A 13,920-nucleotide genomic window follows, 5' to 3' on the forward strand; every position below is an offset into this window, starting at 1 on the left:
ATAGTGGAGATGGTCCAAGAGAGGACCTGTTTGTGTCGGCATGGTAAATGCTGATTGCATGATAGAGGTGGGAAAGAGGTAAAGAGTGATTGAATGAAGTTAATAAGATTGAAGATAAAGGGTTCCACACGTCCACCAGCCTTTGAGAACCCAAAACCCCAGCTGTGGGAATAGACATCACAGTTAGATCCATGAAGAGAAAGAGAAGAGCGATGAGGTGGATGAAAGATGGAAGAGGTGGCAGAAGAAGAAAGGAATGAGGGGAGGAGAATATGAAGGAAATGAAAGAGGATTCAAGGCTTTATGTCAACTGAGTAACCACAGCTTTGCAGTGGCTAGCAACCGTGATAAGAAATAAAAAGATGGCAAGAAGAGAAGAAGGGGAGGTCTAGAGCACTGTGCATTAAGTTATTATGAAAGATAAATAACTACTAAATCTTTATTCTCTTATCAAAGTGTCTGTACAAACTATTCATAGATTGTTTATATTAGGGTGTACATAGGGTCTACAATAAATATAGAATATCACCAACAAATCTCAGTGCCTCCAACATTATTAAAGTGATTTCTCAGTGGTTTCCAAACCAAATCTTCAGGGTATCCAAGTGGGACCATGCACGGTAATCTTTAGGGTGTGTATGTTGGACCATTCATGAAAATCAAGGATGTATGACACAGATTTTCAATCATTACCGTGGATGGTCCCACTTGGATACCCTGAAGATTGCACAGTTTATGTCTAATACTCACCTGTTCTTCAGTGGATAATTTCACTTGAAAACTTGTACTTAAAAATGTATGTTGTAATCATAAAAGACCCTGATGTTCATACTTAACATCTGGGTGTCACCCAGAAGAGGAGTTCCTGTTTGACCCTGGTTCCTCTCAAGGTTATCATGTCTTCTTAGGGTGTTTTTTCTTGCCACTGACACCTCTGGTTTGCTCATTAGGGATCCAAATCTACATCTGGATTCCTGTGAAGCTGCTTTGTTTCTATTGTTAAAAGAGCTGTATGAATATAATTGACTTGACGTGACTCCATCACACAATGCACTAAAATTTATTGTTAGTCTTATTCAGGATGCCAAACTACTTTGTGTATGTAAAGCTTTGGTAAGGACTGGAAAGTGCTAATGGTAATGGTATATTTTGTAATGAATATCAGGAATCGCATTGAGTTTATCATACTTTCTAACCTAGCCATACCATACAAGTTACATTTTGAACCAGTGGTACACAGACAGTCCGCTATGACAAGCTTACTGAAAACCAACCCCATCATTTGGGTCATTGTTGTGTCCTCATTAAAGAAGACTAGTCACTGTCTATGTCTCTTTCTGTAAGTTCAGCTGCTTACAGTGTTACAGTACATACAGTAGAGTCACTGTATATCTCCTGCTATGAACCCGCTTTACTTTCCACCAACTATTGTCCAGTCTCATCTCTGGGGCTGATCAGAGAACAGTGTGCTGATGGAATTCAGGTCGGACGTGTTATCACCGCCAATGTGATTTCGCTTGCATTTAAGAGAGCTTAGCTCAGGCTAAATGAGACCTTTGAGTGAGTCTTGCTTTTTTCCCTAGACAGAGTGGCACTTTGTATGGACGGAGTGGTATTCCCATGGTGAAGGTTCGGAGCCGCAGGCACCTACCCACGCTCAGCCTCCGCTTTGTGGGGACACTTTTCTTGGCAGGCTGGGAGGGAAATTACTTTGATTGGCATAGTTGGTACTGTAGCACTTTAAAGCAAAAAGAACCCCCCTCACTAACCCCCCTTCCTAGATTTTTTGAATCATTCCTGCCTGATGTCCTCTTATCTTTCCCACAAACCTTCAGTAACTTGGAGGGGGGCGAGGGAGAACTTTCTCATGGCAAGAACACATTGTCCTTTGCAAAGCAGTTAAACAAATAGACTACACACAGTACACACCACCATAAATATTTTCTGATATACTAAAACATTTTTCCTTTTATCTAAAGCAGCCATTTTAAAATGTTGATTTGGGTGGCTTCTTGTGTTTGGCATGAATCGTCAATACATGACATATTTCTTTGCTTTTCATATATTGTCGTCTGAATAATTATCTTCTGATCTCTGTTTAGTTTTGGTACCTTTGGTTTTTTAACACGGACTCTGTTGTCACATCAAGAAAATGTATCTCTTTGCGAAATGGCTGAGAGCGGGACACAAGCAGGACCAATGATATACCATCATTCATAGATTCGTCTTCAGTTACCACAATGTCATGATCAGGGACTCATTGGATCTGGAGCCTCTCCTATGAACACTTCATTGAGGTGGGAATACACGCTGGATGGGATGCCAGTCCATTGCAGGGTACTATGCGCAATACCATTAACACACAGGGACAATTTAGAGTCATCTATTTACCTATCTGCATTGTTTTGGGAAGTTCACAGAGAGAACGTGTGAATCTCTGCACAGACTGTAAACTTAGGATTGAACCCGAGGACCCTGGAGCTGTGAGGCAGCAAAACTACCCGCTAAGTTTTGTACATTGGTTTGTACAGTGCTGTGAAAAAGTATTTCCCCTGATTTCTTCTGTATTTGTGTGTATCACATACTAAATAGTTTTAGATCTTCAAACGAAACACAACATAAAACAAAGGCAGTTTTTATTTATTAATTTTTTTATTGAAGCAAAAAAGTTATTCAACACCTCAACACCTATTACCTATGTGAAAAACTAATTGCCCCCTTAAACCTCTCCACTTTTGCCCTGTGTATTTCTGATAGTGGAGTCAGGAACAGTGACCTTTATTGATACAAGAGAGGCCTGTAGCTTCTTAGATGTTGTCCTTGCCTCTTTTGTGACTTCCTGAATAAGTAGTTGCTGTGCTCTTGGAAGGTCAGAAATTTCTGGGAAGGTTCACTACTGTGCCGAGTTTTTCCATTTGGACATTTGGAGATAATGGCTCTCACGGTGGTCCTTTGGAGTCCCAGAGCCTTTGAAATAGCTTTGTAACCCTTCCCAGACTGACGTATTTCAATCATATTCTTCCTCATCATTTCTGGAATTTCTTTAAATTTTGCCATAGTGTGTTACTGGGTAAGACCTTTTACCCAACTTCATGCTGTTGAAAAAGTTCTATTTAAGTGCTGATTTGATTGAACAGGGTTTGCAGTAATCAGGCCTAGTTGTGTCTAGTCCAGCTGAACCCTATTATGAATGCAGTTTCATAGATTTGGGGAATTAGTAACTACAGGGGCAAATACATTTTCACACAGGCCCAGTTGGTATTGGATAACTTTTTTCCTTCAATAAATAACATCATTTAAAAACTGTATTTCGTGTTTACTCAGGTTGCCTTTATTTTATGTTAGATTTCGTTTTAATTTCTGAAACAATTTACTATGAAGTACACATAAAAACAGAAGAAATCTGGATATGGAAAATACTTTTTCACAGCATTGTACTGTACCTTGCTAACAATAAACAGTAAAAAAAAAATAAAATAAAATAAAATAGTGCACACTGGTTTGAAAATGATCAGCAAGCTTACAATTAATATTTGCTGAACGCTACCCGGAAGAAAATAATAGCACTAAGCATTTTTCAGTCTAACAAGGTTAGAGATGTGTAGTTTAAACATAATCTTGAACCACCCCTACATGTAGAACATCTATATTGTTAAGTGTGGATTGTTTTCTTTAATTCAGTCTAATATGGTCATTGCAAAGCACTTATTTCATGATTCTTCAGCCCTTTGTGTGTTGATTTGGATTCTTTTGGGTTATTGTCTTGTTTAAAGTTCATATACTGGTAATGAACAAAATTCAGGATGGCATCAATTTGACGCTGCTAGGCCATTAGTCACAAAACAGAAGCATCCAATGATCTACCTCAGCATTTTACCGTGGGCATTTTCGTTCCACCAACACCAACAGGGTTCTCTAAGGTAGAGCTTATTGTGTACAACCCTTCCAAAAAAAGGCAAAAGGTTACTCAGCACCTTCTGCTCATTTTTAAGTACCATGCTTGCACTGCCCTGTGCACTCAGGTCGGCCATCATCGTAGTCAGGTCAGCTGTCCTCCTCGTCTAATAGTTGATTCTGAAACTTGACATTCCCAAGAATACACTAAACTGTAGCAGTCTGACAGTTGAAATCTGTAGGTTCTTTTTTGCCTCCCTCACCATCAACTTCACTGTGTTTGGGTGTAGTATGGGTGTATTATGCTCACGAGTCCAATTCTGTGACAACATTCGTATATTATTATCATGGTTGTAGTTGTGTTTAATGACATTTCAACTAGGGATGCATCAATACCATTTTTTATTCTTTATGTACACACAGTTCTTGGCACCTTGCACTAATGTAATGACAATGACAGTGATACTGCTCTGCATGATCTGGTCAGCTACTCTCGTGCTCTCTATTAAATATACTGTTCAACACCAAAAAGTATTGGTAATGATGCATCCCTAATCTTAACAACTTATGTTTTAATTTCTATTATCTGACTTGTGCAAGTCAACAACCATATATTTTGTTTGTGCTAAGACCTCTGGTTTTCTCCATATTTGTGGATGAAAAATTTATTTTACATAAGCAACTTCATATGTATACCCCAATAAAATCTAAAATGGTCAAAAGCAAAAACAGGTTCTGTTCTATCAGCAATTTATAATATAGGGTGGTTTTTTTTTCAACAATGGCAGTATGTTTGCATATATTGGAAATATTTTCTTAGAAGTACATTATATGGCCCAAACATTTGTGGACACCTGTCCATCACATGTCTTATATGTGGTTCTTACCAAAACTGTTGCCATAGTTGTAAGCACACAGTTGGATAGAATGTATTTGTATGCTATAGCTTTAAGAGTTCCTTTCACTGGAATTAAGAGGCCCAAATCTGTTTCAGCATGTCAATGGCCCTGTACACAAAGCAAGGTCCAAGAAGACATGGTTTGCCAAGACAAGGCACAGAGCCCTGACCTCAACCTCACTGAACATCTTTGGGATGAATTGACTGCACCCCAGGCCTCCCCAGGCCTCATGTCTGAAGTCACTAATGCTTTTGTATCTGAATGGGCAAATCCCAACAGCCATACTCCAAAATATAGTGGATGTTCAACTATTCACATATAGGTGTTATGGTCAGGTGTCCACAAACTTCTGGCTATGTAGTTTACTAATACTTTTGACACATGGTTTTACGATACTATTATTTACAAGAAGAAGGGAGACATTTTTGTGAGAGAAAAAGTAAGTAACTCCTTACTTTTCCTAAATAGTTCCTAACTAGTTACTAATTCCTCCCACTGCTAATTTTGGAGGGCAGTGTATATTAAGCTTGATGCATACACACTGGTAAAATTATAATGTCTTCCAATTTTTATCTTCTGTAGTACGATATGAAGAACAGCCACTTCAGCAATAAACACTGCCAAAGTAATTTGATGCAAAGCTTTCTTTGCTGTATGAAAAATGCTGTAAATATATATTGTAAAATGCTTAATGAAAAGTGTGTCTGGGCCTTAACATTCATCTTAGTCCTAGTCCATGTCTTCATCAAGTTGCTCTGTTTCTTTTGCCTCTTACAGGTTTCACAATCTTGTGGCCTGTTATGGGCGCCTGGCACCACTGGCAGACGTGGATTTGCGGCCACTGAGCTGTGCCCAGGTTGAGCTGCACTTTGGGGACAACACCAAGCAGCTGGAGCTCCGGCTAGAGCAGACTGTGGCTGACCTCAAGAAACAGCTCAGGCCTATAGTGCAGCTGCCAGTCAACAAGATGCGTGTGTACTACATTGACAGGCAGCTGGGTTATGCACTAGCACCTCAAGAGCTGAAGTATGGAGCCCGAGCCCTCCATTCCTACAGCATCCGGGATGGAGATGAGATCCTGGTAGTGCCAAAGAGTCAGTGAATAAAGCGATATGATCACAGAGACAATAGTTAAAAAAGGGGCCAGTTGATATGGAAGAATCAAATAAAGATCTCCCAGTAAAGCCAGTGTAAACAATGAGTTCCAAATCAATTTATATATCAGTGAACCACTCTGTCTTGTGGAAAGTCAGAGAGATAAGGGCTGTGTGTCCTAAAAGCTGACCATTTACTATGTTGAACCTGGGAGATCTAACACTGTCCAGCAGAAGTAATCATTTCCAAAAAGACTCTAAATTGGGATATAGCCTCTTCTCTTCTTGCTACACTGTTACATGGGTCAGTGGTGTATTTTTATTTCCAAAGCTAACCAAGATTTCAAAAGTTTTAACTCACCTGTTGATAATTTATTGTGTTACATATACAATATGCATATGTGCATGCGACTGCTTCTCAGGAACAACAAATCGCATGCACTTTCAAGTATTATTTTTTACCACTTATGGTCTACAATACACATTATTTTTAAGACACAATCCTATATTACAAGCATTACAGGCTTACACATATCCACATATCTCAGTGTATAGAGAATTCACAAATCTCTTGTTTTAAATGCACCCATTTTGAAATTCAGATCCAGCTAATAAAAGCTTGCATAGTGATATTGACTTAGTGAGTCTGATCTGACATGCTATGAGCTACAGTTTTCCCTGCTACAAGTGTGGTTACAGAAGGAAATGTTGCCTTGGCGTTTCCTAGAGGTTAGCACCGTATGATGAATGCATCAGGACTGGCCTAGTCAACAGAGTGTTTGTGATTGATTGCTGCAGAATACACTGATCCCTGGCTGTGGTAACACCATCTCAGTCACACAGCCAGGACAGCTTTCTCCCTGCTTAGATTACAATAGGGTCACCCCCAAGACTGAACCCTCTCTGGGTTCATGTGTCTTTTCACATGCAGTTCAGTTGGTCCTGCCTAGCTTCCCTTAATAAGACCACTTAATGTTTGCAATGGGGTGGAACTCAGCTTCACATCACATGAGAATCTAGTCATTTGATATTCATTTGCATGAGCAGCCTTGCTTTTATTCCTTTTATGCAGAAATGCCTTTGAGGCTTTTTAGCGATTGTTGGTCCTCTCAGTCAGTTTCCTGTCTCATGTTGGTGCACAAGTAAGACTTGATATGCCCAGTTAGTATTTGTCAAAGTTGACTCACACTGAAAAATGAGCCAGCATGAATAAAACTGCTGGAATTTGGCTTGCAATTCTTCGGCAGATGTATTTAATGTGCTATTCAGGTAGATTATTTATTAAGGTTTTTGACATAATTACATTATCCACAGTTTTATTTAGGCTGTGGGCTCAGTATGGTAAGTCACATATTGAGGGGGAAAAAAGAGTTTTTCCAAAAAGCGATTCTTATTGGTTTGGTATAATTTTATGTGAAACAGATTTTAAAGAACTGAATGGGTTGTTTTTTTTTAAATTTAGAAAAAACTTTTTAACTTTACATATGTGTTTTCTTGATATATGATTATTGTTGTGATATGTAAAGAGATCCAGAATATATGATTTTTGTTGTGATATATAAAGAGAATCCACGATTTATATTATCTTGTATGTGTTCAAGAAGGCTAGACACATGCATTTGAGCCAAGTCATGTGATGATACTAATTGTTATGTAAGGGAATTTTACTTGCTTTTGTCATATAATGTGCGACTATATGAACATATTATGAACATGTATGAGTGAACAGTACATCATTACTGACAATTGAATCATCTGCAAAGTCTGTTTTAAAATGGTCAATTCATGCGACTCTTCACATTTTAGGTTTTGGATTATCATGCCTTGCCCCTCTATCAGTTCCCAGCAAAGTGTCTCTAATCCTGAACCGGATGAACTGGCTGTGATGCTATATGGACAAACTATGTATGCTATCCGTTAGTGAATAAATTTAAAGTGGACATTGTTACATGCTTTGGTCTTAGTGTACCATTTTTGTCTAACTGATAAATCATTTCTATATCACATACAATGTGCATTTTTTTTTTTTGTAAGCAGCTCATTAGTGTTGCATCTTTGTTGCTTCATCAATGTCTGAGTCATGTCTTACCACTGCTGTTTGAGTTCCATCTGAAGTAATGTTCTCCTAATCCTTTGATTATGCGAGTCGCCCTTGTTATGCAGTTTGGTAGCTCAGTCCCAATTCTCTTCCTAGGGCATTAGACTCAAAGTGAGTAGTACCTTTAAATAAAATTATCTCTGTTTTGTCTTTATTTAGTTGAAGGAAATTTCAGCACATCCAGTTGTTAATTTGCTCCATTTGCCATTCCATGTCAATTCAATCAAATTCAAAAAGTTGGTTGAATCAATGTATTAAAATTACTTCAAACTTATTCTAGACCAAGATTGATATTTGAAACTGAACATTACAACATACTGCTAATCAGATATGAATACTTCACAAAATATATATTTATATGGCCATAAGTTTGTGGACACCTGACCATCACACCTGACCCAAACCCAGACTGGAGCAGGGCTGTGGGTATTTGCCTATTCAGTCAGGCACTGATGTCAAGTGACCACCAAATTTGGTAAACCATGTCTTCATGAACCTCCCTTTGTGCACAGGGGCATTGTCATGTTGGAACAGGTCTTAGTTCCAGTGGAGGGAAATTGTAATACTAACTGTGATTCCAAATTTGTGGCAACAGTTTTGGGGAAGAACCACATATGGGTGTGATGATCAGATGTCCACAAACTTTTGACCTTATAGTGTAGCTGGTTGACTTTGAAGGGCTGTTGTGATTTGTAATTTCTTTTACAATTTAAACTTTATTCATGATTTTTTTTTGTCTATTTTCGCTTTTATTTCAATGACCCAACAAAGCTGTGCTCTTGTACAAATTTCTGGTCAGAGCTCAGGTACTTCTCAAGGATACCAGATAATGTCAAAGCTGTATCTGTCTTATTCTCTGAAATATGGGCCCTTCAAAATGTGAAAAAATACAATATTGAAAAAAAGAAGCGTAACGTCCGCACACTGAATTTACAGTTCCAAACAACTATTTATTGAAAGTGCAACATTTTTACCGTCAGGTCACATTGTCACAATCACATTGTGCCTGATGAAGACCTGATGGTCAAAATGTTGTACTTTCTATAATTAGTTGTTTGGAGCTGTAAATTCAGTGTGCGGACGTTACGCTTCTTTTTTTCAATATTGTATTTTTTGTCCTGCCCCTGAGCCTGATTCGGGTGCATTGGAGGTGCACACCTTTTGTTGCATTTTAAAAAATGCAATATTCACATTAAAAAGTCATTCTGAAGCACTTTTTAGATACTCACAGAAAGGTCAGTATTGTAAGTCCCTCACAAAATTGATCACATATTGTCTGAGCTTTCTCCTGTATTTCATTTTTCTCTTGCTTTGAGCTGTTAGTGATTCTTACATCCAAAAGATGCACCGTGTCTCAGAAATTCCTCAAAAATCAGTGCAATTCAATGAAACTTAATGGGTATGACTTCAACTTAATGACTGCCTGGCACCATCAACATTTTCATCTTTCAATCAAATTACAGTAAGTAAGTAAGTAAGTAAGTAATGCAGCATCTAGGTTTCTTATATCTATGATGGGCACTCTGAATCAATATTTCCGTATAGACGAATGTATCTGTTATCATTCCAGATACTACCTGTAATTATACATATATATTTTAAGTCTCAGCAGTTGTAGGTTTCGCAGGTTATTTCTCAACAGTGCAGGTGGGTTTTAGCTGTGGTAGTATCTTAGAGTCTATCCACACCAAAGAGCTTACCCCAGAGCCCAGGCAAACTCTATCCAACTGGATCATGTCCAGTACTCCAGCATGTCTGTTACTTGGATCACTACAACAACTTGGCTGAAAAAAAATAATCAGGTTTAATTGGTGTCACTAAGCTGAGAGGTGCTAAGAAGGGCTGGACTACCCCTGTCACGCCTACAGGTGAGAGTCACACGTGCTGAATTTGGCAAAGCTCACACACACCATTCATTCTCCCAGATTAAAATGTCTCACATCCGTAGTGGGTTCACTCTCAGGCTGCAAAAGCTTTCCTGAGTAAAGCAGCAGTCAGAGTTCACCCTCAGCTTGGCAACACCAAATAACATGGTGAACTGCCGGGATATCAAGTGTAAGAGTAAGACAAGCGGTTACCAGGCCATGAAAGCAGGGGCTGATCTCAAAAGAAAGGTCACAGAGGAGGTGACTGTGAGAGTTGGTGTGTTTTGAAATGGTGGGGGCTTTAAGAAAGCTTTTCATGCCTTGCCCTGTACCAGGAGCAAACATGTTCTGGCTAGGCTGATGGTAGCCTGATCCACCCTCTGCACCACAAAGCTGGGGAAGGACAAGGAGTGCTGAAGGAGGCTCATTGTGTGGCCAGGAGAGGGAGTAATTTTTGGGGAGGTTTAGGTTACCTGAAAGGAACTTGACATTGTGGACGAAAGGAAAGAAAAAGAACCAACAAGTAAGCAACAGATGGATAGGGAAGGGTGATGGGCCAGGATTTTTACCCCTTCCAAGCTTAAGCTTGGTAGACCTACCAGAACTCTCTGACAGCATTGGTGTACCTGAGTGCATTTGACCACGTTCTCATGGAAATGGTTCAGAGGACCTCTGTAGTTCTTCGTTGTGCTTGGTGACTGTGTGCTAAACTCAGCCAGTATTATTTGAATCTGCTTGGTTTGGTTGGCAGGTGGCTGGTAAAGCTGATTACTTGTAGCTTCATTTTATCAGACACTTGACTCTTATACCCAAACAGTGGTGTTAGTGCTTATCACCAAGCATGTCACAGTCTCTTCTTTGTGAGACAGAAACTGGTTCAGATGACACAGAGCCATCTCGGTTGAGCTGACCTATTGCACAATCACCAAGCAAATGTTCTGAAAAGGGAATCAAGAGAATGGGAGGAAGATGGAGAGAAAAGACATGGGCTGATATGTCTTATTAGCAAACTCATTACATCATAAGGAAGACAAGATAGTGAAAAGATAGAAATCACAGTCTTTCTCTCTCGTGCCCTTTCTTCTTCTCTTACCTCTGTTTATACTGTTACACTAGGGTAGAATGAGTGCCGAGTCGTACCGTCTCACATTGTACTCTTTATCATCTTTTCTGTCTTCTTGCATGGATTGGTTAAGAATATGGGTGCATTTACACAACAAGGCAACAAGGTGTAACAGAATCCTCCATAGGGATTCCTACGTTGGACATAGGGAATCCAGGTTTGGCCTTCTGTCCAGAAGATTTTCACACGTCCAGCCCCTTTTGGGTCTCTAGTTACCTCCACTGTCCCTCTATGAACAAAGGTGCATCTGACTCCCATCTCTTTCCCATCTACTTCCCAGACCCTATCACCATGGATTTACCCGCTATTTCCCCGCCTTTCGGTTCTATCTTAGCACCAGATCTATGGAAAGCAGCTCCCTTGGTGACTGACCCAGCCTAATGTGTGCCATTGCAAATGAGGCTGTCCTTAATTAGTGTAGGGAACCAAGCAAACATAAGGGGGAGCACTCATACACATCTCTTACATACACTTAGTCGTTGACTCACGCGCACACACTGAATGTTCTGACTGATTCATGTTAATGCTGTAATTCTAGCCACCTCTCCTTTATATTTGCAAAGAGACTTTTTCCCATCTTGTTTTCTTTTGTAAATAAATGACCTAAGGGTGGGCAACAGAGCTTTACACTTCTCTGAAGGGATTTTTGATGGGGAAGGGACTCAAAGTAATATCACTTTTTGCAACTACATACTGTGGATGAAAAACTAGCTCATGGAAAAGCTATATTGTGCAACACTACAAATAAAATCCCATAACTTTTTAAAACAAAGTTCAAACAATTTGTCAATTTTGTAATTTGTGTAAAATCGGTCTATTAATGGCTGCTAATTAGCTAGCAAGCAGTAGTCAATTACCTACTCACTTGCATGATATTTTGTCCTGTGCATGCTGTCCAAGACTAGTGTTGGTTAAATCAGAATCTCCAGGAGCCTGCTACAAGGTGTGTAGACTTAAGGTATTTGTTGTACGGTGAAATAATGTGGAAAATATGGCCTGTATTTAAATGTTAAAATGAATTGTTTGATGATGAAATATAGTAACATGTTTATTAATTTATAAATCTATATAAGCACAGTGCAGTAAGGAAAACGCCTGCAGGATATGAACAATAGGATGCAATGTAAACTAATGGTTTCGACTAGTCAGCATCCCAACCTGACCCCCTGACCCCCTGACCCCCAGCTGGCATGGTGTACAACTGCCACTGCTCAAAAGACATATTTCTTTCAGGAACCATATTTGTGCCAACAGTTTTAATATTCCTTTTATTTGCTTACCTATCATATACCATCACTGACCCCCCCCCCCCCAAAAAACCCACTCAACACCCCCCCCCCCCCTTCACCACTCCTTTTTCTTCAATCTTGCTCTCCCTCCCTCATCTGAAAGGTCTCACCCATTTCTTCCTCTCCACACCCCTCCATCTCCTGTCTCCCCCCTTCCCCAAAAACACTCTCGGATTAACTTTAACACTATCTGCAGCCTAAAAGCTAGAGCCTGCCTCTGTCAGTTCTTCTCCAGCTCACCACTAAAGGGACACACACGTCTCTCTTCTCTCATCTTAGATCACTTTTACAAATCTCTTACTTTCTAAGCCAAAAGCCAAAACACGCCGCAGGCTCGGATTGGGCTTGATTTGCTGGTCTTGTTTTCCTCTGTAATCCTGTATACCTGGACTTGCAGAGTAATCTTGTGTGAGGGGGTTTAAGGAAGCCTTTCTTGGGTGTCTTCCCCCTCCCCTTCCCTTTCCCCGGTTCCAGCACAGAACCTGTCCACTCCTAAAACAGTGTGGATGGTACCCAGTTTGATGGGACTGGAAGGCTGATGCCACAGGTGAGGTGCTGAGCTTCTGTCTTCTGAAGACAGGTGAGTTGATACCAATATTTGTCCTATTCCTGGCATAATGCTGGTTAATTTGTTAGCAGTACACTGGTGATGCTGTAGCCTTTAAGACAAGCCTCTAAGAAGTATTATCCGCCATTCTTCATCCCTGACTCAGGTTCTCAGCTTCTGCATCTCCCTTGCTTTTTATCCCTTTCCTCTCTGCTGTTTGGGATCACACTTAATGTGTGAATAAGTAAATCATCGGTTTATCTGGTAATAAAAAGCCCAGTGATTTTGATAACATCTATCTCTGGCTTTGATGTGGGTCTTAATCTGTTGTCAAGAAGACAACTTGTTAGAGATCAGTTTCTCATGGGGTTAGCCAACTAAACCCTGTTTGAGAGATGAAGAGATGGATTTACCCCTCTGACATTTCTCACAATCTCTTGCGGTACACCTGGGATTTCCACCAAACACTGGTTTCGACTGTAGTTGGTTTCATCTCAGAGTACATCACGCATGACCATGTGGTCCAAACACCACATGCTCTCTGGAAGACTAGGTTTCAGTTATGTTGGAAGGTGGGGATTTGTAGTTATTTGTAATGAGGGGAGTTACTACTCTGCCTGCTGGAGGAACTCTGGAATCAATAAAATGACTCCTTGAGATTTTTGTAATAAATCATATGAGTCCAGTGGCTAAAAGCAGTTTAGATCTGATTTGATTTAATGTCAGTTGTTCATGTTATATATGAGGAATTGTGATCAACAAATTTTCATACTCTGTTACCAAGGAATAACAGAATGCCTTATAGGCCATATGTATTTAGTCAGTGATACACTTTTTGTTGCTTTATTTTTTTTACTCCATAATATAGGACCAGATGATGAAAGTAATTTTAACTTTACATTCATTAATGATGAATGTAAAGTTAATGTGCATAATGTCAGGTTTAATTCAACAGCATATAAATCAAAATTAAGTGATTTTTTTTTTAGGTACAGAAGCAGGACAAAGAATTTTCTTGCGCAAGACAGATCTAAAAACAAACAAACAAACAAACAGACAGACAAACAAAAAACCCACTATAATGCTTTTCAGAACCAAAAATGTCCGAGCC

General features: G+C 39.6%; 1 protein-coding gene and 1 long non-coding RNA gene across 3 annotated transcripts in view; both read left to right on the forward strand.

Annotated features, from left to right (window-relative positions):
* Positions 1 to 5,564, forward strand: part of LOC128603888 (uncharacterized) — an 8,272-nt gene extending 2,708 nt beyond the window's left edge. Inside the window, exon 3 of the long non-coding RNA XR_008385101.1 lies at positions 2,103 to 5,564. This is a non-coding gene — a long non-coding RNA (uncharacterized LOC128603888). The remainder of the gene's footprint in view (positions 1 to 2,102) is intronic.
* tbcelb (tubulin folding cofactor E-like b) overlaps positions 1 to 8,738 on the forward strand; it is a 21,916-nt gene extending 13,178 nt beyond the window's left edge. For both annotated transcript variants that reach the window (XM_053618639.1, XM_053618640.1), the window contains exon 9: positions 5,571 to 8,738. In XM_053618639.1, the coding sequence (XP_053474614.1) occupies positions 5,571 to 5,895 (325 nt within the window). In that variant the 3' untranslated portion in view covers positions 5,896 to 8,738. The remainder of the gene's footprint in view (positions 1 to 5,570) is intronic.
* The last annotated feature ends 5,182 nt before the right edge of the window (positions 8,739 to 13,920 follow it).

The sequence above is a fragment of the Ictalurus furcatus genome, chromosome 28 (genome assembly GCF_023375685.1).
Source record: "Ictalurus furcatus strain D&B chromosome 28, Billie_1.0, whole genome shotgun sequence".
In the NCBI taxonomy this organism is placed as follows: domain Eukaryota; kingdom Metazoa; phylum Chordata; class Actinopteri; order Siluriformes; family Ictaluridae; genus Ictalurus; species Ictalurus furcatus.